This window comes from Oncorhynchus clarkii, chromosome 6 (assembly GCF_045791955.1).
Source record: "Oncorhynchus clarkii lewisi isolate Uvic-CL-2024 chromosome 6, UVic_Ocla_1.0, whole genome shotgun sequence".
Lineage (NCBI taxonomy): Eukaryota > Metazoa > Chordata > Actinopteri > Salmoniformes > Salmonidae > Oncorhynchus > Oncorhynchus clarkii.
Genome location: NC_092152.1, coordinates 63,989,008 through 64,015,814, shown reverse-complemented (window position 1 = coordinate 64,015,814; position 26,807 = coordinate 63,989,008). Strand labels below are relative to the sequence as shown.

Here is a 26,807-nt window from a genome sequence, read left to right as displayed (position 1 = left end):
TCACAGCAGCTAGCCTAGTGGTTAGAGTGTTGGACTCAACCGAAGGGTTGCAAGATCAAATCCCCGAGCTGACAAGGTACAAATGTGTCGTTCTGCCCCTGAACAAGGCAGGTAACCCACTGTTCCTAGGCCATCATTGAAAATAAGAATTTGTTCTTAACTGAATTGCCTCGTTAAATAAAGGTCAAATAAAACATTTAGATCCATTCAAATGTCTGAAAACTGCATGGATCCAAAACTTGCAAAGGCTCTTTTCTTCAGTTTATGTTCTCATCTTCCTACTCCTTCCATACCTTCAGGTATGCCACAGTATTCTCAATTTTATACTGAACATAATCTTTACCATTCAATGCAGTCCAAACTCTTCCTATTCAAAGGCTTGAGGTTAATAATTAACATGTTGATACCAATCATTTACCAACACAGCTTTTGAAATTATCGACTCCAGTTGATATGGTTCATAGTTCTATTGAGAATGTGATGGTCTATTAACTAGATCAGCAAAAAATAATCACAGGTTTTATTACTCAAGTGATATCCTAATCTATCACCACACATTTCTATATCTCACATTTAAATGTAATCTGAATCACTAGAGCAAGGAACTGTTCACCATATTCTGACTGATATGGACATCAGACAAAAGTAGTTTGCATGATTTCAAAGCTGGGAGCAGGGTTGTTTTAGTTGAGAAAAATAAGCTCAGAAAGACAAGCCTCAAGAAAGACCTTTGCAAGTCCAATCTATCCATGTGCCTGATTTGCAAGTGAAATGTCTCTAAAATACAAGTTTCATTGCTTCACAACAGCACTGAGAGAGCAATATTGAAATATATAAATACAGAGATGTAGCCTCTCTTTTAGTTCAGAAACAGGGTGAAACACGAGTCAACGAGGTGAAAATTCTCAGATTTACGAATGTGTGAAAACATCAGCTGACACAGCAAAAAAAGACATCGGTTTTGCTGTAAAACATTACATTTAACCACTATAAACGAGTGGCCAATTCTCTCTTTCCCCCCTCTGCAAGAGACTGGTGCTGACGATTACATGGGGGCCTGTATTGTGAAGACTTGGCAGATTAACAACCTGACCACACACTGCTGGTCTGTAATGTACTGTACACTACACAGGAGGATGGCAGGCAGGTTGTCTGCACATGCTGTTAGTGCAGGGGGTGGGCTGCGGTGAGGTAGGCGGAGAGAAAGGCAGCAGTGAAAGGAAAGCCTCCCTCCTACACACCTACTGCTCCTCTGCCTGGCTGGGTGCCAGGCTCCAGTCAGCTGCTGTGGTGTTGTTTACCCAGGGCCTCTGACATAGCGGGTCATTTAGCACCTCAGGGCCCGCCTGCCACTGGCCTGGACCTGAGCCAAAGCACCGCCAGGGTTCGGAGACGGCCAAGACTGCCACTAACAATAGCGGAACACCTTTCACTCCTCACCTCCAAGTCACCGCAGAAGCACTGTGCTTTCATTAGGGAGCACAGCCCGGTGTCGACAAGCCAGGATTAAACTCAGACCCGACCCGGACCACCCTCCACTCCGGTCTGTTCAAAAGACGGGCTATGGTTACTAAATAGTCAGTGATGTTAGTGAGAATTCACTCACTTCCAGATGGAGATAGAAATGTTAAGTTTAATGACGAGGCTCTGCTGTGACATCGGAGCTCAGCTTGGCTCTGCTCCCTGGCTGCAGCTGGTGGAGGCCATGGTGGAGGCCTTTGTTTCACTCGGCCATTTCCTCTCATCTGTCTGTGCGTAGGGGGCTTCATTAAAGAGCAGGTGTTGAGATATGTCAAAGTGGGAAGGATATGGTCGCTGAGGATGAAGAGAGAGAGAAAAAAAAGAGGGGGCGCAATAGAGGGGAGAGTGGGAGGGGGGCTTGCGGTTGCTGCTGACTGATCAGATTACACCAGCCATCAGTAGCTCCCTTTCCATTAGGGGCCAAGGAAGTCAAATCCACCAGGGTCGATTTGGTGGGGGAACGGTGTGATGGCCCTAATGGACATGCGCCTTTTGCATTTAAATGTGAGAGCTTTAGCCATTTTTTTCAGGTGCATTGCAGACTTCTCTCTGAATGGGTGGTAAACTTTGTGCTCAGCATTGCAACTGATTCGAAATTGAGATCAGATGTAGTTGATGATTTAAGCAAGCCATACTCTTACTGTAATTATCAAGAACACACATTTCAAACATCACTGACAAGGCTAGGGTGGCAGGTAGCCTAGTGGTTTGAGCGTTGGGCTAACTAATCGAAAGGTCGCTAGTCCAATTCACAAATGCATACACTACTGTTCAAAAGTTTGGGGTCACTAAGAAATGTCCTTGTTTTTGAAAGAAAAGCAAAAAAATGTGTCTATTAAATAACATCAAATTGATCAGAAATGCAGTGTAGACATTGTTAATGTTATAAATTACTATTGTAGCTGGAAACAGCTGCTTTTAATGGAATATCTACATGGGCATACAGATGCCCATTATCAGCAACCATCACTCCTGTGTTCCAATGGCACGTTGTGTTATTTCTAAATGAGCCCAAACTTTTGAATGGTAGTATGTTTTTGCGCGATATTCCAAATAACTATAATCTAGTTGTTTTTAAAAAACTTCTTGGTGACAGGGGGCAGTATTTTCACATCCGGATTAAATGCATGCCCAAATTCAACTGCCTGATACTCATCCCCAGAAGATAAGATATGCATATTATTAGTAGATTTGGATAGAAAACACTGAAGTTTCTAAAACTGTTTGAATTATGTCTGAGTATAACATAACTTATTTAGCAGGCGAAACCCCGAGGACATTCAGATTTTTTTCTTTCTTGTAGTTCCTACCGCTTCCACTGGATGTCACCAGTCTTTAGAAATTGGTTGAGGTTTTTCCTTTGTGTAATGAAGAAGTAGCCCTGTTCAGAACGAGGGTAACTTCAAGTGTACTGTTAGATAGAGGCGCGTGACCAGAAAGCTAGCTACAGTTTGTTTTCCTCCTGTGTTGAACACAGATCATCCAGTCTTCAATTTTATCGATTATTTACGTTAAAAAAATACCTAAAGTTGCATTTCAAAAGTAGTTTGAAATGTTTTGGCAAAGTTTACAAGTAACTTTTGAGATATTTTGTAGTCACGTTGCGCAAGTTGGAACCGGTGTTTTTCTGGATCGAACGGGCCAAATAAATTTACATTTTGGATATATATATATATATATATATATATATATATATATATATATATATATATAGACAGAATTAATTGAACAAAAGGACCATTTGTGATGTTTATGGGACATATTGGAGTGCCAACAGAAGAAGCTCGTCAAAGGTAAGGCATAATTAATATTTTTATTTCTGCGTTTTGTGACGCGCCTGCAGGGTTGAAATATGCTTTTCTCTCTTTGTTTACGGAGGTTCTTTCCTCAGATAATAGCATCGTTTGCTTTCGCCGAAAAGCCTTTTTGAAATCTGACATGTTGGCTGATTCACAACAAGTGTAGCTTTAATTTGGGACCTTACATGTGTGATTTCACAAAAGTTTGATTTTTATAGTAATTTATTTTAATTTGACGCTCTGCATTTTTACTGGCTTTTGGCCAGGTGGGACGCTAGAGAGGTTAATGCGTTTATGTCCGCATGTTGTCTTCCCATTTACATACGCACCAAGCTCCTCCCCCCGCCACTAACAAAAATATGAGAGATCACTTCTTCTCTGACAAGCGGTTTTACCTCGCTCTTTCTTTGCATTTGAGGTTTGGTCCAACAGAATCACTCATATGGACAACGAAACACATTGAGACATTATTTTACTGTAATAAAGGAGAAGTAAACCTTTCTAAATGATACCCTTTTTCATGTCTCAACTCCTCATATTGTGGTTGTTTTCAATGAACATTGACTCTGGAAATGTCATGCTCAGTTTGTCACGTGTGGCATTGCACTACCACGTACTGCTAGGAGCATTTCAGCCAAAGACTGTTATACTAGCTGTTTTATAAATGTGCAATATGGCAACTAGTTCTCATTCTGAGAAATAAGGTAGGCCACTTGACTTCAACATATGAACAAAGTGGACAGGCTAGCATGCTGTTCAAACAGAGACGGACAGAAGGGTGTGTCCATAACAATTCAAATGAACAATAATTAAATTATTAGTGGATTTTATGGTTGTGGAAAGCCTAGGTATAATTTCACAAGCGGTGAATTCAATAGACTGCTGACTGTTTGAAATGCAGCGTATTATATCTTTAACTGTTCAACAAAGCTTATTTTAGAGAGAAAATGTATTGTAATCAAGATAATTAAATCACCCCAAAAAAGGAGGTTTACATACACTTAGTCATTAAAACTCATTTTTCAACCACTCCACAAATTTCTTGTTAACGAACTATAGTTTTGGCAAGTCAGTTAGGACATCTACACAAGTAATTTTACCAACAATTGTTTACGACAGAATATTTCGCTGTATCATCAATTCCAGTGGGTCAGAAGTTTACATATACTGAATTGAATGTGCCTTTAAACAGCTTGGAAAATTCCAGAAAATGTCATGGCTTTAGAATATTCTGATAAATGATGTCAATTAGCCTGAGTCAATTGGAGGTGTACCTATGGATATATTTCAAGGACTACCTTCAAACTCAGTGCGTCTTTGCTTGACATCATGGGAAAATCAACAACAAAAAAACAGCCAAAACATTGGAGACCTCCACAAGTCTGGTTCATCCTTGGGAGCAATTTCCAAATGCCTGAAGGTAACACGTTCATCTGTACAAACAATAGTACGCAAGTATAAACACCATGGGACCACGCAGTTGTCATACCGCTCAGGAAGGAGAAGTGTTCTTTCTCCTAGAGATGGACGTACTTTGGTGTCGAAAAGTGCAAATCAATCCCAGAACAACAGCAAAAGACTAGCGACCTTTCGATTAGTTAGCCCAACGCTCAAACCACTAGGCTACCTGCCACCCTAGCCTTGTCAGTGATGTTTGAAATGTGTGTTCTTGATAATGACAATAACAGTATGGCTTGCTTAAATCATCAACTACATCTGATCTCAATTTCGAATCAGTTGCAATGCTGAGCACAAAGTTTACCACCCATTCAGAGAGAAGTCTGCAATGCACCTGAAAAAAATGGCTCATGCAGCAGTTGATGCAAAGGACCGTCTGTTTTGGAACAACCCTCATGCACATCAGCACTGAGTGACACTGTTGGAAAGGTGGAATTTCTGCCCTGCTAGAGCTGCCCCGGTCAACTGTAAGTGCTGTTATTGTGAAGTGGAAATGTCTAGGAGCAACAACGGCTCAGCCACAAAGTGGTATGCCACACAAGCTCACAGAACGGGACAGCCGATTGCTGAAGCGTGTAAAAATCGCCTGTTCTTGGTTGCAACAGTCACTACCGAGTTCCAAACTACCTCTGGAAGCAACGTCAGCACAAGAACTGTTTGTCGGGAGTAGAGGTCGACCGACTATGATTTTTCAACGCCGATACCGATTATTGGATGACCAAAAAAAGCCGATACCGATTAATTGCCCGATTATTTTTTATTTATTTGTAATAATGACAATTACAACAATACTGAATGAACATTTATTTTAACTTAATACATCAATAAAATCAATTTAGCCTCAAGTAAATAATGAAACATGTTAAATTTGGTTTAAATAATGCAAAAACAAAGTGTTGGAGAATAAAGTAAAAGTGCAATATGTGCCATGTAAGAAAGCTAACGTTTAAGTTCCTTGCTCAGAACATGAGAACATATGAAAGCTGGTGGTTCCTTTTAACAGGAGTCTTCAATATTCCCAGGTAAGAAGTTTTAGGTTGTAGTTATTATAGGAATTATAGGACTATTTCTCTCTTTACCATTTATATTTCATTAACCTTTGACTATTGGATGTTCTTATAGGCACTATAGTATTGCCAGTGTAACAGTATAGCTTCTGTCCCTCTCCTCGCTCCTCCCTGGGCTTGAACCAGGAACACAATGACAACAGCCACCCTCGAAGCAGCGTTACCCATACAGAGCAAGGGGAATAACTACTCCAAGTCTCAGAGCGAGTGACGTTTGAAACGGTATTAGCGCGCACCTCGCTAACTACCTAACCATTTCACATCGGTTACACGAGCCTAATCTCAGGAGTTGATAGGCTTGAAGTCATAAACAGCGCAATGCTTGACGCACAACGAAGAGCTGCTGGCAAAACTCACGAAAGTGCTGTTTGAATGAATGCTTACGAGCCTGCTGGTGCCTACCATCGCTCAGTCAGACTGCTCTATCAAATCATAGACTTAATTATAACATAATAACACACAGAAACACAGGCCATTAATATGGTCGAATCCGGAAACTATCATTTTGAAAACAAAACGTTTATTCTTTAAGGGAAATACGGAACCGTTACGTATTTTATCTAGCGGATGGCATAACGGATGTTATCCCTAAGTCTAAATATTGCTGTTACATTGCACAACCTTCAATGTTATGTCATAATTTCGTAAAATTCTGGCAAATTAGGCAGCCCAAACTGTTGCATATACCCTGACTCTGCGTGCAATGAACGCAAGAGAAATGACAATTTCACCTGGTTAATATTGCCTGCTAACATTTCTTTTAGCTAAATATGCAGGTTTAAAAATATATACTTCTGTGTATTGATTTTAAGAAAGGCATTGATGTTTATGGTTAGGTACACGGAGCAACGACAGTCCTTTCACGCGAATGTGCACCGCATTGATTATATGCTACGCAGGACACGCAAGATAAACTAGTAATATCATCAACCATGTGTAGTTATAACTAGTGATTATGATTGATTGATTGTTTTTTTATAAGATAAGTTTAATGCTAGCTAGCAACTTACCTTGGCTTCTTACTGCATTCGCGTAACAGGCAGGCTCCTCGTGAGGCAGGTGGTTAGAGCGTTGGACTAGTTAACCGTAAGGGTTGCAAGATTGAATCCCTGAACTGACAAGGTAAAAATCTGTCGTTCTGCCCCTGAACAAGGCAGTTAACACACCATTCCTAGGCCTTCATTGAAAATAAGAATATGTTCTTTAACTGACTTGCCTCGTTAAATAAAGTTGTACAAAAATAAAAAATAAATATTTTTTAAATATCGGCAAAAATCGGCACCCAAAAATACTGATTTCCGATTGTTATGAAAACTTGAAGTCGGCCCTTCCGATTAATCGGTCAACCTCTAGTCGGGAGCTTCATGAAATGTGTGTCCATGTCCGAGCAGCCACACACAAGCCTTACAATCACCATGTGCAATGCAAAGCATCAACTGCAGTGGTGTAAAGATCACCGCCATTGGACTCCGAGCAGTGAAAACGTGTTCAAGAGTGATGAATCACGCTTCACAATCTAGCAGTTTGACGGACAAATCTGGGTTTGGCGGATGCCAGGAAAACGCTACCTTCCCCAATGCATAGTGCCAACTGTAACGTTTGGTGGAGGAGGAATAATGGTTTGGGCTTTGCCCCTTAGTTTCAGTGAAGGGAAATCTTAACGCGACAGCATACAACGACATTCTAGACGATTCTGTGCTTCCAACTTTGTGGCAGCCCTTTCTTGTTTCAGGATGACAATGCCCCCGTACACAAAGTGAGGTCCACACAGAAATGGTTTGTGAGATCGGTGTGGAAGAACTTGACTGGCCTGCACAGAGCCCTGACCTCAAACCCCATCGAACACATTTGGGATGTGAGCCAGGCCTAATTGCCAAACATCAGTGTCTGACCTCACTAACGCTCAAGGCTGAATGGAAGCAAATCACCACAGCAATGTTCCAACATCTAGTGGAATGCCTTCCCATATTAATGCCCATGATTTTGGAAAGAGATGTTCAACCCATGTCCACATACTTTTATGGCCATATGGTCAGCCCTACTTGTACATGTGTAAAATAGGACAAATGTAAGCACCGACCAAATTATTACATATAGTGGCAGAAAACACCACATCTTTAATAACATTTGGCCTCATGTGGACATAGTGCTGGAGCTGCAATCAAGCGCACTGATCTTGGAATTAAACTACAACAGCTCCTTTCTTCCCTGTAGCCTCAGACAAAAATTACCAACCATTGGATTGGCATAGTGGACTCATCAATGACAATAAAGCAGAACTCAAGCTCTGGTCAGGTCAGCTGGTGCACATCTTTAGCACACCATTGTCTGTCAGTCAGTCAGAGAAGTGGAGGAGCCATGCGGGTTCACCCAGACCAGACCGGCCTCCCCAGGAGGGCTCTCTCCCAGCAGCCGGTGTGCCCTTTGAGACTCAGATAAATAAAGTGTCTTTCCCTGCATCAGCCCAGCGGCCCTTCCCATTCTCTTTTACAGCCCCTGTGACAATGACTGAAATGAATTAAAAGATCACCAATCACGGCCCTGACTAACAGAACAGCACGGACACCCCCAACCTCTTGTAGGAGCCCCGCTGGGAATTCTCACTGTTTGAAGAGTTAACTCTTTAATTCTGCCTGGAATGTTTCCTTTGGGTAGGGCAGTGGAATGTTGAGACAGACCAATATCCCCCTGACCCCACCCCTCCACCCCCGCTCCTCCTTCTACAACATCTCCCCCTCCATCTCTCTACTTCTAGGTTAGTGGAATATTCCACACTTGACTGTTAGGGGCAGGATAGCGCAAGCGATCTCCCATAAAGGAGCCTTCCTATAAGCCTATGGTTAGATCATCTCACGAGATTAGTCAGGCTCAAGTCACCATTCTAAATCTCTGTATATCTGACACCTTAAAACAGGTTCTGTATTTGTTTCTATACCATGACAAACTAAACAGTTACATTGAGTGCAAACTACTCTCTGATGGAAAGAATGCTATTAGAATGGTGGAGTCGGTGCTAATCGCGTGTTGCCTCTTTCAACCAAACCACCCAGCCGGGGCCCTGTGTTAATGAGGCACAACGAAGGCCCACAAAGCACTGAGCCACAAAAAGAGACAGAAAATCCCACTACAGACGCACCATCTGAAGCAAATGTATAAACACAGCGCCCGAGTCGGTTTAAAGAGTTAGAAATGCTACATCACTGAAACCCAGGTTATGAAAATAAAGACTACGGATTACAATACATAAGAAAAACATCAACATACATCATTCATTAATGTGGACTGCCTGAAGCTGGTTAGTTCAAACACACTGTTAAAGCCACATCTTAAAAATCAGCCTAACACAAGAGCAACTTAAATTTAGGATATCCTAAATTGAAATAATTATAAACGTCTCAAACTGCGTTTTCATAAATGCTGGCTCCAGCTATAATCTCACGGGGTAGTTGTCCACCAAAAAAATCTAAAAATAAAGCTGGAATCATGGAGGCTCTGAGCAGCATGTCTAATCCCCTTAGCGCTCAGCCTATCAATCACATGAATCGCATTAGGACACATCAAAAAAGCCCAGACCATAGGACGTGTGATCTTGATCGGTTTTTATTCTGTTAGTTCCTGTATTATGAATTTAAAATAAATCTGGATGGTCCACAAAAAAAAGTTATGGATCTTATGTAACCAACGTTTCAGTCTCAGTAGAACATCAGTAAAATAATTCAGTGAGTTCCTGTACTGCCAGGTCCATAAGAGACGTCCATCTGAGTGGACAAAAGACTGTACACTAACATTCTACAACCCCCAAATGAAAAACAGGACTAAGCTATAATTATTCAACCAGTCTTAAAACAACCATTAGAAAACCTGTGTAGAATTGATGAGACAGCTTTATGTTATTTTTTTATGCGTTCAGCTGTACAACAAAGTTGTTGCACAATGGTTCCTTAAATTAATATGAATAATTATCTAGGCCGGGAAATTCTGTTGATTTAAAAAAAATAAAAAAATAAATAAAAAAAAAGGCTTGTGAGAAGAACTCTAGCCTGCGGCAGGTAAGAAAATAAACTAAAGGCAGAATGTGTTAACTGAACTAAACACGGCAAGAATCTGGCTTGTAATAGCTACAGATCCCAAGCAGTAGCCGTCCATCCGGAACGCCTTAATGACATTGCCGAAGGGATAGGAGAACACAAACAGGATGTTGGTTTGCTAAACAAAGGAGAGGGGAGTTCAAACTGAACAAGGTATACAACATTGGAAAAACAACAGGTTTTTGGAAAGTGAAGACAAACAAGGCAACATTGTGAAGCCTATAACCAGGTCATACTGACGGTGTACACCTGTACTATACCACAGACTAGGCAAGGAGGGAGAAAGGCCCCATAATTCCAACCACAGCCTCCATCGCTGAGAACTGAAGCCATGTCACCGTGCAAAGAAACCATTTCTCACACATTTCCAGTGGCAGTCTTCTGTGCAGATGCATCAGGCTGCATTTGTTCCAAATGCCATTGTCAAAATGTATAGTGGAATACATCTGCTAAATAAACTCAGCAAAAAATAAAAAATAAACGTCCCTTTTTCAGGATCCTGTCTTTCAAAGATAATTCGTAAAAATCCAAATAACTTCACAGATCTTCATTGTAAAGGGTTTTAACACTGTTTCCCATGTTTGTTCAATGAACCATAAACAATTAATGAACATGCACCTGTGGAACGGTCGTTAAGACACTAACAGCTTACAGACAGTAGACAATTGAGGTCAGAGTTATGAAAACTTAGGACACTACTGGCCTTTCTACTGACCTTTCTAAAAACATCAAAAGAAAGATGCTCAGTGTCCCTGCTCATCTGAGTGAATGTGCCTTAGGCATGCTGCAAGGAGGCATGAGGACTGCAGATGTGGCCAGGGCAATAAATTGCAATGTCCGTACTGTGAGACTCCTAAGACAGTGAGACAGGACGGACAGCTGATCGTCCTCGCAGTAGCAGACCATATGTAACAACACCTGCACAGGATCGGTACATCCGAACATCACACCTGCAAGACAGGTACAGGACGACAACACCAGGAACGCACAATCCCTCCATCAGTGCTCAGACTGTCTGAAATCGGCTGAGAGAGGCTGGACTGAAGGCATGTAAGCCTGTTGTAAGGCAGGTCCTCACCAGACATCACCGGCAACAACGTCGCCTATGGGCATAAACCCACCGCCGCTGAACCAGACAGGACTGGCAAAAAAGTGCTCTTCACTGATGAGTCGCGGTTTTGTCTCACCAGGGGTGATGGTCGGATTCGCGTTTATCATTGAAGGAATGAGCGTTACACCGAGGCCTGTACTCTGGACTGGGATCGATTTTGAGGTGGAGAGTCCACAATGGTCTGGGGCGGTGTGTCACAGCATCAGACTGAGCATTGCAGGCAATCTCAACGCTGTGTGTTACAGGGAAGACATCCTCCTCCCTCATGTGGTACCCTTCCTGCAGGCTCATCCTGACATGACAATGCCACCAGCCATACTGCTCGTTCTGTGCGTGATATCCTGCAAGACAGAAATGTCAGTGTTCTGCCGTGGCCAGCGAAAAGCCCGGATCTCAATCCCATTGAGCACGCCTGGGATCTGTTGGATCGGAGGGTGAGGGCTAGGGCCATTCCCCCCAGAAATGTCTGGGAACTTGCAGGAGCCTTGATGGAAGAGTGGGGTAACATCTCACAGCAAGAACTGGCAAATCTGGTGCAGCCCATGAGGAGATGCACTGCAGTACTTAATGCAGATGGTGGCCACACCAGATACTGACTGTTACTTTTGATTTTGACCCCCCCCCCCCCCTCCCCTTTGTTCAGGGACACATTATTCAATTTCTGTTAGTCACACGTCTCTGCAACTTGTTCAGTTTATGTCTCAGTTGTTGAATCTTATGTTCATGTTAAATTTGCTGAAAATAAACACAGTTGACAGTGAGAGGACGTTTCTTTTTTTGCTGAGTTTATGTCCTCATTCATAATCCATGAGCCATAAATGAGACCTAACAGTCACTCCCTGCTCTAAAAGCAGCTCCCACAACCTCCATCGATCGCATTCCAGGCAGCTGCAGCTGTGCAGCCAGCTCCCCATTTCCTGACTGATGCGTTGTTGGGGTGACAGTTAAATTATGCAACAGCATGCATTCAACAAACATGTCTTAATGCGTGGCCAGTAGCTAGCAGCAGCCAGCAGTACAAACCAGCAGGGCTTGGAGTTTAATGATGAGAGAGAGGCTTATCCTCCCTCCTAGACCATTAGCTCTCCCAGACTCCCTCATCACTACAATGCAAATGAAGCCCTGGTTATTCTCCATTTTGTTGGTTAAGTCTCCCTTGACACCAGAATGAAGGAACATCAAAAGACATAAACATGAAGAAACAGCAGATAATCCAGCGAAACCAAAACCACCTCTAGTCTACCACTGCCACCTGTATTATCATTAGAGAATGCCCAGCTCAACCCCTCCAGTATGGAACTGCTAGGCAGAGTTAGCTATTACTGCATGACACCATCAGGGGCCAGGAGCACACACACCCAGGGCACAGTCCACAGGCATGATTATTACTCTATTAATCACTGGGAGATTACACACACACACACACACCTGTCCAGGCACAATAACACTCTGGCCAACACTTCATGCAAGGCCTTTGTCCATCCTCTTGTTTGACAATTATTTACTCTGCTGTTTAGGGCAGGGCCGAGGTCATGACACATGCATCAATGACAGAAAACACAGAAACTCTCCTCCACCCCCCCAGTGTTTCCCAACTCCAGTACCCCCAACGGCACACAGTTTTGTTGTAGCCCCAGACAAACTCACCTGATTCAACTCATTGAGGGCTTGATGATTAGTTGACAAGTTGAACCACAAAGTGCTTGTCCAGGGCTACAACAAAAATGTGTGCTGATGACTAGGTATCCCCCTTTCCCCTTTTAGGCTAATAGAATAATGCATAATATCAAAATCAGTGGTAGGTTGTTCCATTTGGTTTTTATATCCGCCTTAATATAAGTGTATATAATAGGCTGCTTCTAACTATTGTGACACTAAGGTTATGGTGTGCCATTGCTTTTGAAAACATTATCAACCCTCCCTCCAGAGAATCGTATTTGTTGAGGTTTTCTCCAGCCTCTTGAAGACAATACCATCAAAAAAGTCACCCTGCCTCCACTGTCCCCCTTCAACAGTGCAACCTGAAACTGCCACAAGAGATGAGCCATCATAAAGACAGGAAAGACAAAAGAGGAGAAAAAAAAGAAAGAAAAAAGCACAGACTACTTCTCATTTGACAATGTCTCCCCATCCCCCCAGGCTCAACCCCCTCTCCTAATAAAATAACCACACCACAGATAGCCAGGCCAGGGCTCTGTGACACCTCTCCTGCTCTGATCACTGGTGGCTGTCTGACAGCTGGCCTAAACAGAGACAGGTTCGAGGTGGTCGACATGTCGCCAACCAATGACGCAGTTTTTGTTCACAGTCACACAACAATGTGGTCAAACTTAATTTCATTCAGGTTGTTTCCACTGTGATCTGGTAGTGGTAGCTAGAAGTCTACTCCACCCTCTCTCCTGTCTGACTATTCTCTGTGATAACTGTCGCCTACTCTAATTCAGGGCTCATTCTGCTGTCATTTATTTACTTCCCCTTCCATCATCGCCCTTCTGGAGCTAAATTTGGAAATAGACGGGAGTGACAGTCCCAAAGTCATTTCCCCTTTAAATAGACAGTAATGACATCCTTGGGAAAATGAGTGCAGCACACGCAATGCAATGCTCAGTCACAGCAACAGATCTTTTCTGCCTCCTACATCTGTCAACTCCACTGCAACATGGCTTTTTATATCAACCACTGGTGGGCTGTTACACAACACATGCTACTTCCCTAGTGCTGACTCAACCATGAAGGATAGCTTGGATTCCACTCTGCATTCTGTCACGCTGTAACACAGCGGTGAGGAAATATTTACCTTCAATGAAAAAGTATACTTGGCACAGTGCTGAAACCCTTCAGATGAGTAGCACCACTACTGTGCTGTAGGATACCTCTACCTTCCCAACCCGTGTGCTGCACGTCTGCCAGGAGAGCACAAGAGAGAAATCACTGAGCGCAGAGTGAGTGAGAGCGAGCGACACACGTGCCTGGCCCTCTGCCAGTGCACACTTCTAGGATTTTTGGCAACAAAAGCCAAAGAGCAGCTCAGCCCTCCCCAGTGATTGTAAGTGTCTCACAAAGATACTGGCTGAGAGGTCTGCGTCGAAGCTAAGATTAACCCACCCACTCACAGCAGGGGCAGGCGGGACAATCAGACAAAACACACAACAGGAGACTTGAAAATAGCGAAAGGCTTTCCCCTATATGACGCTTACTTACTAAGGGGACATTTGTGTTTTCATTACACAGCTTTGTGTTGACTCGCTGTGTTTGGGGAAGAGATAGTACGAAGTCAAGGGCAGACATAACATTCAACAGGGGATAGGATTTGGAATATATAGCTAAGAAAGGAGAACTGACATACATTATTAATAAGGACAGTAGATTGGCGGTAAGCCAAGGTGGCCTTACCTGTTTTAATTGATCATCAAAGCTATTCCAGTCGGCCTGCCCGTTGGGGGAGGAGGCAGAGTGGGGCCCTGCAGGAGAGCGGCTCTCGTCAGGCTCCTGCTTCACCCTAACGGGTGGCAATGGGGCATTCTGGGGGCCCGAGGTAGAGTAACTACTAAATGGATTCGCTGGGAGGTGGGAGGCACCCTGTTGAAGAGCCAGTGTCTGCTTGCGGAGGTACTCAAGACCACTAGCCCCTCCCTCTTCCTCCTCGCTCCCCTCATCTCCATCCATCATCTCCTCATCGTCATCTTCATCCCCTGAATCCCGGCCTCTGTCCTCCTCGTCCTCCCTCTCCGAGTCCACACTGCTCTGGTTAGAGACCCGGGACAGTGGGCCTCCTCTGGGTATCCCTGAACCACCTCCAACCAGTGCCTTGCCCATAAAGCCAGCTCCAGAGGCCCTAGCCGCAGCTAGGATGGCCTGCTGCGCTGCTACCTGTTGGGCGTACATGATGTGGGCCTCGCGGAGCCGCCTCTCCTTGCGCTCCATCTCCAGCCTGGCCTGCTGCTGGCGCTGCAACTGCTCCATGACAGCCTCCAGCTTCATTCCTCCTGCCGTGCCTGCCTGAGGATAGACACCCCCCAGACCACTCTCCTGTGACATGCTGGGCTGGGAGAGGAAGTGAGAAAGACATCAATAGTCAACCATAAACTAACAACTCAAATTACCACTGGATGTCTGGCTTTCCCGGTTCTAATAAAAACATGCATAACACAAAGTAGACTATTTAAACATTTTTTTAAAAGTCCTATCTGTCAGGATTTGAGTTAAGTCACCGCCAGACTTAGTACAGTAGGCTACAACAAACCATCCACTTCATGAGGATAACATGGGTAAGTTTCAACATGAGCACAATAGATGAGGGAAAGGCTAATTGGTATTGAGAAAGGGGGAGAAGATAGGCAAAATACTGTCGATAAACAAAAAAGTTGACTGCACGGAAGATATTGTATGGTATGCAATAGCTGGTGCTACACGTGATTGTATTTAAAAGCACAGTAGTAAAATGCAGGACACATTTGTACAGAAGTGTAGCGACAGGCAAATTACACACTGTTCAACACAGCTGCACATAATACAGAAGTTACAAGACCACGTTTCGTCCTGTAGATAGATCTACAGCATATTGCATTTATGCTTCTTATTTCAAAAAATGAATTCGAGTTAACGCATAACAATCAATTGAAATAGATATGCATCACTTTAAGAATGAGCCAGAACAATATAAACCGAATACGATTTTGACAGAAACATCTGTAACAATAACAACTTAGAAAAAATTGTGAAACATGTTACCTCGAACAGTTGTTTCTCATCAAAAAAATATACAATTTAGCTTCAATCCGAAACAAGAACCAACCCAGATGTATACTACATTCAAAATGAGATGATTGATATGGTTAAAGTTCGAATATAATTTTTTATCCAAAACACATAGGCCTACAGCCTCTTCTTTCCTATTCGTGCAGTATGTCAAAATTAGCTTTCAGGGTGTATATGGCGAGGCTCCAGAAAACGTACATGAATGAGTAAACAGCGTATAGTATAATATCTGACTAGTTTGTAGGCTACGCACATAGAAAAAAAGTATATGTATCTAAATGATATATTAGGGGCGCAGATACAGTGCATGAAAATATGCATTTGATCTATTTTATTGGCTTTTTCACGATACATTATAAATAGTCGGATTTACAACTGTAATTAAAACAGGAAATTGGCAATGACGTACGCTAAACTATCAAAACCAAACAGTAATAAGGATTTTAATAAGGAAAAAAGTGTTACATTTGATAGCCTCGTGCTTTTAGCCTACATTGCTCTGCAAATAAAATGTTCGCTACCTCGCTCCTATGCTATGACACAACCGAGACCTAGCCAGGGCACAGCGCCAAACAGTGGGAAACAACTCACCATTTGTGCCTTGCTGCTACCGGAATTGTCCACCATCCCTCCTTGGTTATCTTTTTCCCTCTTCGCTGGCACGGTTTCAATCACTTGTAAACACAGAGAATTTGTGCATGCACGGGGGGGGGGGGTCACATTTGTCCACCAGCTGATAGGCGGAATGTTGGCTGTGTAACTCTCAATTGTATCTTTCTCCACTTCTTTTTTTAATTTAGCGAAAGACGGACATGAAATATGGCCCGATCTCATATCTCGAAAGCTTGCCGTTGAGGTAACTCCCTTGACTCGATTTTCCTTCACTTGAATTACACCCCCCGTCTAGGCGTACAACATCATTAGGGCCCGCCCAGTGACAGCAACAAGTTCCAGAGTTCCAGCGCAGCGTTGGCTGAATAGTTACTATGCGTATGCAAATCTCATGAGAATGGCAATCTTATGAGAATGGCAACACTTGTCACAGTCCATACAAACTAGAGCCTATTAAATAGTACATAATAGATCCCGTGCCGTTATGCGGACAGGCTTTTTCCCTCAGTACAATTACATTTAACATGTGGATAACTTGCCTGTTGAATAATTAGCCAGTCCTACATTTTTGGAAAACAATGATAATGCAAAGTTTAAATTATTTAATGCAATTTATGATCCCAGATAAAAATGAGTCCGATGAGCAGTGAGCTATAAAATAGCCTATATACTCAGTGGTGCATGTACGTAACGCAAGTATTGGCTACTTCCCTCGACATTATATAATATTTTGACAACTCAATTCTGCCCCCAAATGGATGTGGATGGTAATGCTCTGGTCAGGTACTATGGCCCCACTGTCTGTTCTTTACTTTCAGTTAACGATCTAACAGAGCGTCGACTGGCTGTGGGTTTTCGCTCCTCCCGTGTTTTTGATTATGGAATGATGTAGTAAAGAACTCCCCTTACCTGGTTGTCTAGGTCTTACTCGAAAGGATAAACCAGCAGACCAGTTTTGACACCCCTGATCTAATCCAACCAACCTGCTTTATCAAGTTGTCTTTCCAATATTTACCTGTTTTTTTTAAACTAGGCAAGTCAATTAAGAACAAATTCTTATTTTCACTGCCTTGTTCCGGGGCAGAAAGACAGATTTTTACCTTGTCAGCTCAGGGATTCGATCTTGCAAACTTTCGGTTACTAGTACAACGCTCTAACCAGTAGGCTACCTGCCGCCCCGTAATATACCAGAACAACATAAACATATTCTGCTTCCTCAACGCTGTACATCCAAACTCTTCTACATAACAAATATTTATTTGTAGCATAGGAGCGAGGTAGCGAACATTTTAACAAATATTTGACAGAGATTAGATTGGTAGCTCTCTGAATTCTGTGAGAATAACTTTCAATGGTGTAACATCCCCTCCAGCAAACCAGAAGAAAATTACAAAAGGACATGTGTATATTAATTAATTATATTGAATATAGCAAAAACAATATTTATAATCAAATAAAAATAGTGTTCCCTTTACATAATAATATTTCAAGTTAATGCATTTAGCACTCAGTAACACTTGGTATATTGTTTTAACTAGGATAAGGAAGCAGATTGTCCCATTAGTTGCATAGTACAGGCTAGTGCAGTGTACTGGCTACTGACTGCACCGGATGGTGATGAGTCCAATATTTATCTTTCTAGTGACACAGGTCAAGCACTCAATGGCTGCGTTTAAACAGGCAGCCCAATTCTGATATTCTTTCTACTAAATTGGTCTTTTGACCAATCATGCCAGATCTCTCCAGTCAGCTCTTTTTCAAAGCTGATGTGATTGGTCAAAGACCAATTAGTGAAAAATATCAGAATTGGGTCGCTTGTGTAAACGCAGCCAGACCAACACACACTTCCACATTAGGTCTGCACTAGCAAACACACTTATCTTTAGCCACACATGTAAGGGCTTGAGTGATGAGAATCACCCATTCTAATGCTTGACAACACAGACAGAATTCTTCAAAATGTTTAGTGTACTCACAATGTACTGCTTGCTTTTAAAACCAGAAGATACCAAAACACTAACATTAGGGTGGGAAACTGTACAATTTGCTGAGTGACATGCGAGCGAGAGAGAATGATCAAAATGTAACAGGTAGGTAGGTGACTTGTCTGTTTAGATCGCCTTCTGATATCATATGCATGTCCCTCTGAGTATCTAGTAACTACTATACGTAGTAGACAGAGGATCAAGTGGGTTATTGTGTTGTTGCGTACAGCATTGTCAGGAGGTAATGGTTAACCTCAGTGACACCATGGGCTGTAATGTTACTTCTAACACGCAGGACAAGATTGACCAGAGTTCTCATTGCTGTAACATTACAGTAAACAGTGCCATTTTGTAACCCTTTTACATAACTTTTTGGGGACAAAGCATTGGTAGGCAGCCTGACATAAGAGTAAGTGCTAGTATCCCTATATCTTTTAAAGCATTAATTCATATACAAGTAAACCATGTAGTGTCAAAGACACCTAAGGGTCTGAGGTTAGACCCAAGATTAATACCAGGGATTTACAACAAAAACAGGGAATTTTAGGAAGATGGATTAAAAATTCCAAATCAATGAAGCTATAGTTATGGAATGTTCAGGTTTGTTTTCAAAGGGCTTACTTTGAAAAAAAGTGAATTGGAGCAAGACAAGCTTGCAGAAAAAGCTTTAGCCTTCAAACCGCTCTAGGACATTTGCTGTATGCATATTACCTTGCATATAAATGTTCTATGTTTAAATAGACCTGGGAGTGATATGTCAAAGAGGAAAACAAGACAGTGACCTTCTCCATCAGGTGAATGAGTGTAGTGCATGTCTAGAGATGAATCACCCTGCACCTGTCTATTGAGAGGGGATGCAACGTGGTTAGCATTTAATCTAGTTCCAAAATAACACAGAGGTCAACCTTTGGGGTGACAGAGAGCCCTGCTTGGACAGTGGCTAAGGCTTTGGATGACTTCAGTCCATGCTTAAGGTTAGTTAGGGTGTAGAGAGCACTGCAAAAACAGTGGCTAGCCATTTAAAGTGTTAGGGGGGTTCCATGCTTAGACAGTGGTAGGGTTTGGGTAACGGGAGGCCTTGCTCGACTTAAACAGTGGCTAAGGTCAGGGTAACAGAGGTCCAGTCTTTAAACACAGAGCTGCAGGGTCAGCCAGGTCACAGCACTAAGTGCCCTCCTCACTGCACGGAGCACGACGGGTCCTCAGCGCAGCAGCAGGCTGAGGAACCCATGGCTTTAGGGGGAATGAGGTCCAGGTCCTCGTCGTCAGGGATCTCATCCAGTCGGTATCCATCCTGCAGCAGCTGCCTGCTCAGGTCTGGGTGCACCTGCACAGAGGTCAACAAGTCAGCCGTGGAATAACAATTCAAAAAGGTATGCGGACAGGAGGTGTAAGAAACAGGTGTGAGGATAGGCTGGATATTTCTTGAATGTTTTATTACACAGCCTATTTAGGCAATAATGGTGTATACTTGCATTGAATCTTGTTTAAATATGAATACATTTGTAGTTGACTATAAAGGGACAACTATTTGAAATGGAAACTGAACCCTGCTCCTGATAGAGAACACTGCTGCCCAACGAACAAGCCTTTCTATGTAGAAGCATGTTCTGAGAATAGTATACACTGGACACACTCACCTCAGCTGAAGAGTATCCTGAGGAATACTGCTCAACATCTAGCTCATCATCACTGCAAGGTTAAGACAAGATGTCATTAGGAAAACTTTTAGGCTGGGATTCAATCCGATTGAGGATTTGGACAATGTGCCATTTAAAAGGTAATTTACAATTGAGTGCTAGACGCCCTGGTTACAGACCCTGGTTTGATTCCAGGCTGTATCACAACCGGACGTGATTGGGAGTCCCATAGGGCGGCACACAATTGGCCCAGCATCGTCTGGGTTTGGCCGTCAATGTAAATAAGAATTTGTTCTGACTTGCCCAATTAAATAAAGGTTCAATAAAAAACTTCCTAAATAAACATAGGGCTCTTTAGAGATTGTCTACAGTCAGTAGTGCCTTGCCAATAGTGTTTGCCGGAGAGAGTACTTAGCACCTCTGAACTGAGTGCCAGCCATAATTTGCACACTGTCAGACATCCACCAGCGTGTAGTCCCTAAAACGCAGCGCACCGAACGATTGGCAGATCAACATTCGGTGCCATGTGTGTGGTCCTTTACCTGTCTGATTCCAATGCTACCAGTGTATCTTCAGCGTGCTGAGTCAAAGCGGCATAACCTTTGTTGAACTTCACACTTCTACAAGAGGAACAAGAAAAACTTCAATTGTAACAGCTCGAATACCTCAAATTCCATTATGCTTGCATGCACACATACAAACATACTTCTCCCTCCTCTCCTCTTACCTCTTTCCTCCTTGCCTGGGCTGTTGCATCACTGGACCCCCTGAGGTAAGGCCATTTTTCTTCATTGCTTTGCGGGCCATTTCTCTGTGTTTCTCTAAAGCCAGGATTCAGTCACATGCAGAAGAACAACACTTTAAATAGAAACATAGGCTATGACAACACTGAAACATCACAAGACTTTAAACAGGAATTGTGTCAATCTAGGGCAAGGAATGCACTTACGTAGTTTCATGTGAATGGCTGAGGCTTTGGACATGATGTAGGGTCCCCTCTTCTCCAAAGGTCTGATGCCCCCATCTGTAGCCCTTGGTCTTGAGCTGCTGCCAGTGCCAGGACCCTTAACATGTGAAAATCAGGAATGTATGAAATAGAGGTCGACCGATTAATTAGGGCCGATTTCAAGTTTTCATAATCAGTAATCGGCATTTTTGGACACCGATTGTGGCCGATTACATTGCACTCCACAAGGAGACTGCCTGGCAGGCTGACTGCCTGTTACACGAGTGCAGCAAGAAGCCAAGGTAAGTTGCTAGCTAGCATTAAACTTATCTTATAAAAAACAATAAATCTTAACATCATCACTAGTTAACTACACATGGTTGATGATATTGCTAGTTTATCTAGCTTGTCCTGCATTGCATATAAATCGATGAGGTGTCTTAATTTCTCATCGAATCACAGACTACTTCGCCAAACGGGTGATGATTTAACAAGCGCATTCATGAAAAAAGCATTGTTGTTGCACCAATGTATACCTAACCATAAACATCAATGCCCTTCTTTAAAATAAATAAACCTGCATATTTAGATAATATTGCCTGCTAACATGAATTTCTTTTAACTAGGATAATTATGTCACTTCTCTTGCGCTCCGTGCAAGCAGTCAGGGTATACGCAGCAGTTTGGGCCGCCTGGCTCGTTACGAACTGTGTGAAGACCATTTCTTCCTAACAAAGACAGTAATTCATTTGCCAGAATTGTATATAATTATGACATAACATTAAAGGTTGTGCAATGTAACAGCAATATTTAGACTTATGGATGCCACCAGTTAGATAAAATACGAAACGGTTCCGTATTTCACTGAAATAATAAACGTTTTGTTTTCGAAATGATAGTTTCCGGATTTGACCATATTAATGACCTAAGGCTCGTATTTCTGTGTGTTATTATGTTATAATTAAGTCTTTGATTTGATATTTGATAGAGCAGTCTGACTGAGCGGTGGTAGGCAGCAGCAGGCTCGTGAGCATTCATTCAACAGCACTTTTGTGTGTTTGCCAGCAGCTCTTCGCTATGCTTCAAGCATTGAGCTGTTTATGACTTCAAGCCTATCAACTCCCGAGATTAGGCTGGTGTAACCGATGTGAAATGGCTAGCTAGTTAGCGGGGTGCGCGCTAATAGTGTTTCAATCGGTGATGTCACTCGCTGAGACCTTGAAGTAGTTGTTCCCCTTGCTCTGCAAGGGCCGCAGCTTTTGTGGAGCGATGGGTAACGATGCTTTGAGGGTGGCTGTTGTCGATGTGTTCCTGGTTCAAGCCCAGGTAGGGGCGAGGAGAGGGACTGAAGCTATACTGTTACACTGGCAATACTATAGTGCCTATAAGAACATCCAATAGTCATATTTATATGAAATAGAAATGGTATAGAGAGAAATAGTCCTATAATAACTACAACCTAAAACGTCTTACCTGGGAATATTGAAGAGTCATGTTAAATGGAACCACCAGCTTTCATATGTTCTCATGTTCTGAGCAAGGAACTTAAACTTGAGCTTTTTTACATGGCACATATTGCACTTTTACTTTCTTCTACAACACTTTGTTTTTGCATTATTTAAACCAAAATGAACATGTTTCATCAGGCTAAATTGATTTGATTGATGTATTATATTAAGTTAAAATAAGTGTTTATTCAGTATTGTTGTAATTGTCATTATTAAAAATAAATAAAAAATACAAAAATTGGCCGGTATCTGCTTTTTTTGGTCCTCCAATATTCGGCATTGGCATTGAAAAATAATAGTAGGTCGACCTCTAGTATGAAATGTCATGGCGGGTTCTGTTACAAATAGAGGATCCCCGGAAGACCCCTACAGGAAAACAGCCTTGTCCTAACGCTGCTAAACAACTACAATTTAGCCTCTCATTTGAATCAAATAGATAACTAGCCGAGTATATTGCCACCAATTTAGAAAATGCTCAATTTTTTTAAATAAATGTTTCTCTCCATGAAGTAATCCAACAATGTTTACGCCGGCATTTTGTCTATTTAAAATCTTCTCACATTGATTGACACAAGTGAGTGCCATCATGACACTTCCCAAAGTGTCGCTCAATGAGAGAAGATTTTAAATAGACAAGATGGCGGCATAAACATTGTTGGATTACTTCATGGAGAAAAACATTTTAATAATTGAGCATTTTCTAAATTAAAATGAACCACCTGCAACTGGTCATGTATATTTAAAAGATACTTTTTTGCCCAAATCGAGACCAAAAAAAGGTATAGTCAAATAAAGGTTAGTTCAAATCTATGGCGGAGGTTTGTATGGGGCTGTCCTGTAACGGACACCCAAAATCTTTGGTTATATCATAAAATCAACAGTGTAATGTTTCGACTTCAGTCGTGTTGTGTCCTTAACTTTGCGAAACTCTTCCGTTTCAATTGCTACCATAGCTATGCTTATGCAAATAATTTTCATATTTCTTCTGTAAGAAACATGGAAACCATGTTTGATGTTGTTGATACCTTTCTACCTATTCTGCTCCAGCCATTACCATGTGCCCTTCCTCCCCAATTAAGGTCCCATCAACCTCCTGTGCAATGTAGGCATATTCCCACGAGTGTAAAGGGTTAACGGAATAGTTAAGATTACACAAGAAAATAACGATATTGGTGTGTATTCTACACAGTTGAACATATCCTCTTTTTAATATTTATTAGTGAACCTAAAGTTGCTGGATGAGGCAAGTAGCCAAGCTGATAAGAGCATTGGGCTAGTAACAAAAAGGTCGCTGGTTCGAATGCCCGAGCCGACTAGGTGGAAAATATACCGGTGTGCCCTTCAGCAAGGCACTTAATCCAGAGCAATTGGGTTTAAGAGTGTCTTCTAAATGACAAATGTAAATAACGTTCTCTTTATCTGGTGTACAATCTGTAGCTAGTATGGTTAGCTTACACAAAAGTAGCTAGCTAACGTTCGCAGTAAACCGTAAATAACAAGCCAAGTAACGTTATACGCTGAGAGAATGGTAGCAAGGTTGGCTGTCATTTGAAAACAGAGTTGCCAGATATCAGATTGCGTGTTGTTATTGGTTAGCGAGTTAGCCAGAACAGTTACCGGCGTCAAAACTTGGGACTCGGGGACTGCAGCAAGGAGAGTATCCCTCTCCTGTTCCTCCATAATGTTGTTCATGTTGGTGGGAATGTTCACGCTTTATACGCTAAAACAGGCATATTGACTGTATTTCCAACTATCCACGAAAGGATGTCTTATCGCTGCTGTCTTTTACTCCTGCTAGCTAGTCTAAGGACAACTTCCGCTTCCTGTCAACAGAAGCCTTGGACTACTTTCACCGTCCTTCCTTCATCCCTACCCCATGACATCAGAAACCACAAGGTGGGAGAACTTCAGTGGTAGCAAACGGGTAACAAACCTTTCTGGTGATCGTATTTTTATTTAACCAGGAAGGGCTCATTGATATTTGAAATCTCTTTTTCAAGAGCTTCCTGGCCAAGAGAGTCAGCACACAATTACAGACATGAAAAACTACAAGTAATCTTGTAAAAACCATAGAATTCACAAGAGTATAACAAAATCATAAAGCAGCAAGTTAAAAACATTGACAGGTCAGAATAAGCCTCAATCCTTTATCGACAATTTAAAAACACCAATTGGGACAAATTCTTCCAGTTTAAAAGTATTTTGTAAGGCGTTCCAAGCCGATGGCGCAGAGTACATAAAAGCCCTTTTACCAAATTCAGTTCGGACATTTGGAACAGTTAGCAGGATAAAGTCCTGCGAACAAAGAGAGTACCCACCACATTTCTGAACAATAAAAATGCTCAAATAAAATGGTAGTAAACCCAAAATGGCTTTGTAAATAAAAGTATACCAGTGACTGCACCTACGAGTGACTAGGGAAGGCCAGCCAACCCTGGTATAGAAAGTGCAATGGTGCGTAAAGGTTTTGCAGTTTTAAAATACATCTCAATGTGCCATGGTAAAGGGTGTCAATTGATCTCAAACACTGAGTGGAAGCGTTCATACACTGCTCAAAAAAATAAAGGGAACACTTAAACAGCACAATGTAACTTCAAGTCAATCAAACTGTCCACTTAGGAAGCAACACTGATTGACAATAAATTTCACATGCTGTTGTGCAAATGGAATAGACAACAGGTGGAAATTATAGGCAATTAGCAAGACACCCCAATAAAGGAGTGGTTCTGCAGGTGGGGACCACAGACCACTTCTCAGTTCCTATGCTTCCTGGCTGATGTTTTGGTCACTTTTGAATGCTGGCTGTGCGTTCACTCTAGTGCTAGCATGAGACGGAGTCTACAACTCAGGTAGTGCAGCTCATCCAGGATGGCACATCAATGCGAGCTGTGGCAAGAAGGTTTGCTGTGTCTGTCAGCGTAGTGTCCAGAGCATGGAGGCGCTACCAGGAGACAGGCCAGTACATCAGGAGACGTGGAGGAGGCCGTAGGAGGGCAACAACCCAGCAGCAGGACCGCTACCTCCGCCTTTGTGCAAGGAGGAGCACTGCCAGAGCCCTGCAAAATGACCTCCAGCAGGCCACAAATGTGCATGTGTCTGCTCAAACAGTCAGAAACAGACTCCATGAGGGTGGTATGAGGGCCCGATGTCCATAGGTGGGGGTTGTGCTTACAGCCCAACACCGTGCAGGACATTTGGCATTTGCCAGAGAACACCAAGATTGGCAAATTCGCCACTGGCGCCCTGTGCTCTTCACAGATGAAAGCAGGTTCACACTGAGCACGTGACAGAGTCTGGAGACGCCGTGGAGAACGTTCTGCTGCCTGCAACAAAATCCAGCATGACCGGTTTGGCGGTGGGTCAGTCATGGTGTGGGGTGGCATTTCTTTGGGGGGCTGCACAGCCCTCCATGTGCTCGCCATTAGGTACCGAGATGAGATCCTCAGACCCCTTGTGAGACCATATGCTAGTGCGGTTGGCCCTGGGTTCCTAATAATGCAAGACAATGCTAGACCTCATGTGGCTGGAGTGTGTCAGCAGTTCCTGCAAGAGGAAGGCATTGACGCTATGGACTGGCCCGCCCGTTCCCCAGACCTGAATCCAATTGAGCACATCTGGGACATCATGTCTCGCTCCATCCACCAACGCCACGTTTTACCAGACTGTCCAGGAGTTGGCGGATGCTTTAGTCCAGGTCTGGGAGGAGATCCCTCAGGAGACCATCCGCCACCTCATCAGGAGTATGCCCAGGCGTTGTAGGGAGGTCATACAGGCACATGGAGGCCACACACACTACTGAGCCTCATTTTGACTTGTTTTAAGGACATTACATCAGCCTGTAGTGTGGTTTTCCACTTTAATTTTGAGCGTGACTCCAAAACCAGACCTCCATGGGTTGATACATTTGATTTCCATTGATAATTTGTGTGATTTTGTTGTCAGCACATTCAACTATGTAAAGGAAAAAGTATTTAAGAATATTTCATTCATTCAGATCTAGGATGTGTTATTTTAGTGTTCCCTTTATTTTTTTGAGCAGTGTATATAAAAAAGCCCCATAGTCTAGTAAAGGCATAAATGTAGCTAATACTAGCCTCCTTCTGGCGTCAAAAGAAAAATGGGCCTTATCCCTAAAATAAAATCCCAACTTCAGTTTAAAAGTTTTTGTAAATTGTTGAATATGCAATTTAAGAGGCCATCAATGAAAATTCCAAGATATTTATGAGGTTACAGTCTCAATCTCATTGCCCTGACAGGTAGTAATAGGTGTAAGGTTCAGAGATGTATTTCTTGCTTTAGAAAACACCATTAGTT

At 42.6% G+C, this 26,807-nt stretch overlaps 2 protein-coding genes across 3 annotated transcripts in view; both read right to left on the bottom strand.

The window, feature by feature from the left end:
* LOC139411426 (AT-rich interactive domain-containing protein 3B-like) overlaps positions 1-16,654 on the bottom strand; it is a 75,775-nt gene extending 59,121 nt beyond the window's left edge. For both annotated transcript variants that reach the window (XR_011634601.1, XM_071157773.1), the window contains exons 1-2: positions 16,394-16,654; positions 14,438-15,088 (exon numbers count right to left, since the gene is read on the bottom strand). Coding sequence is in view for 1 of the 2 variants with exons in the window: in XM_071157773.1 (XP_071013874.1) it covers positions 14,438-15,088; positions 16,394-16,636 (894 nt within the window). In the remaining variant the exon portion in view is untranslated. The remainder of the gene's footprint in view (positions 1-14,437; positions 15,089-16,393) is intronic.
* A 1,166-nt stretch (positions 16,655-17,820) lies between these two features.
* LOC139411425 (protein FAM219B-like) lies at positions 17,821-24,384 on the bottom strand. The gene is made up of 6 exons (XM_071157771.1): positions 24,111-24,384; positions 20,989-21,103; positions 20,767-20,860; positions 20,582-20,659; positions 20,040-20,091; positions 17,821-19,726 (listed from the first exon to the last, which is right to left on the bottom strand). The coding sequence occupies exons 1-6, from the start codon at positions 24,183-24,185 to the stop codon at positions 19,577-19,579; spliced, it is 564 nt and encodes a 187-aa protein (XP_071013872.1). The 5' UTR covers positions 24,186-24,384; the 3' UTR covers positions 17,821-19,576.
* Positions 24,385-26,807: the final 2,423 nt, after the last annotated feature.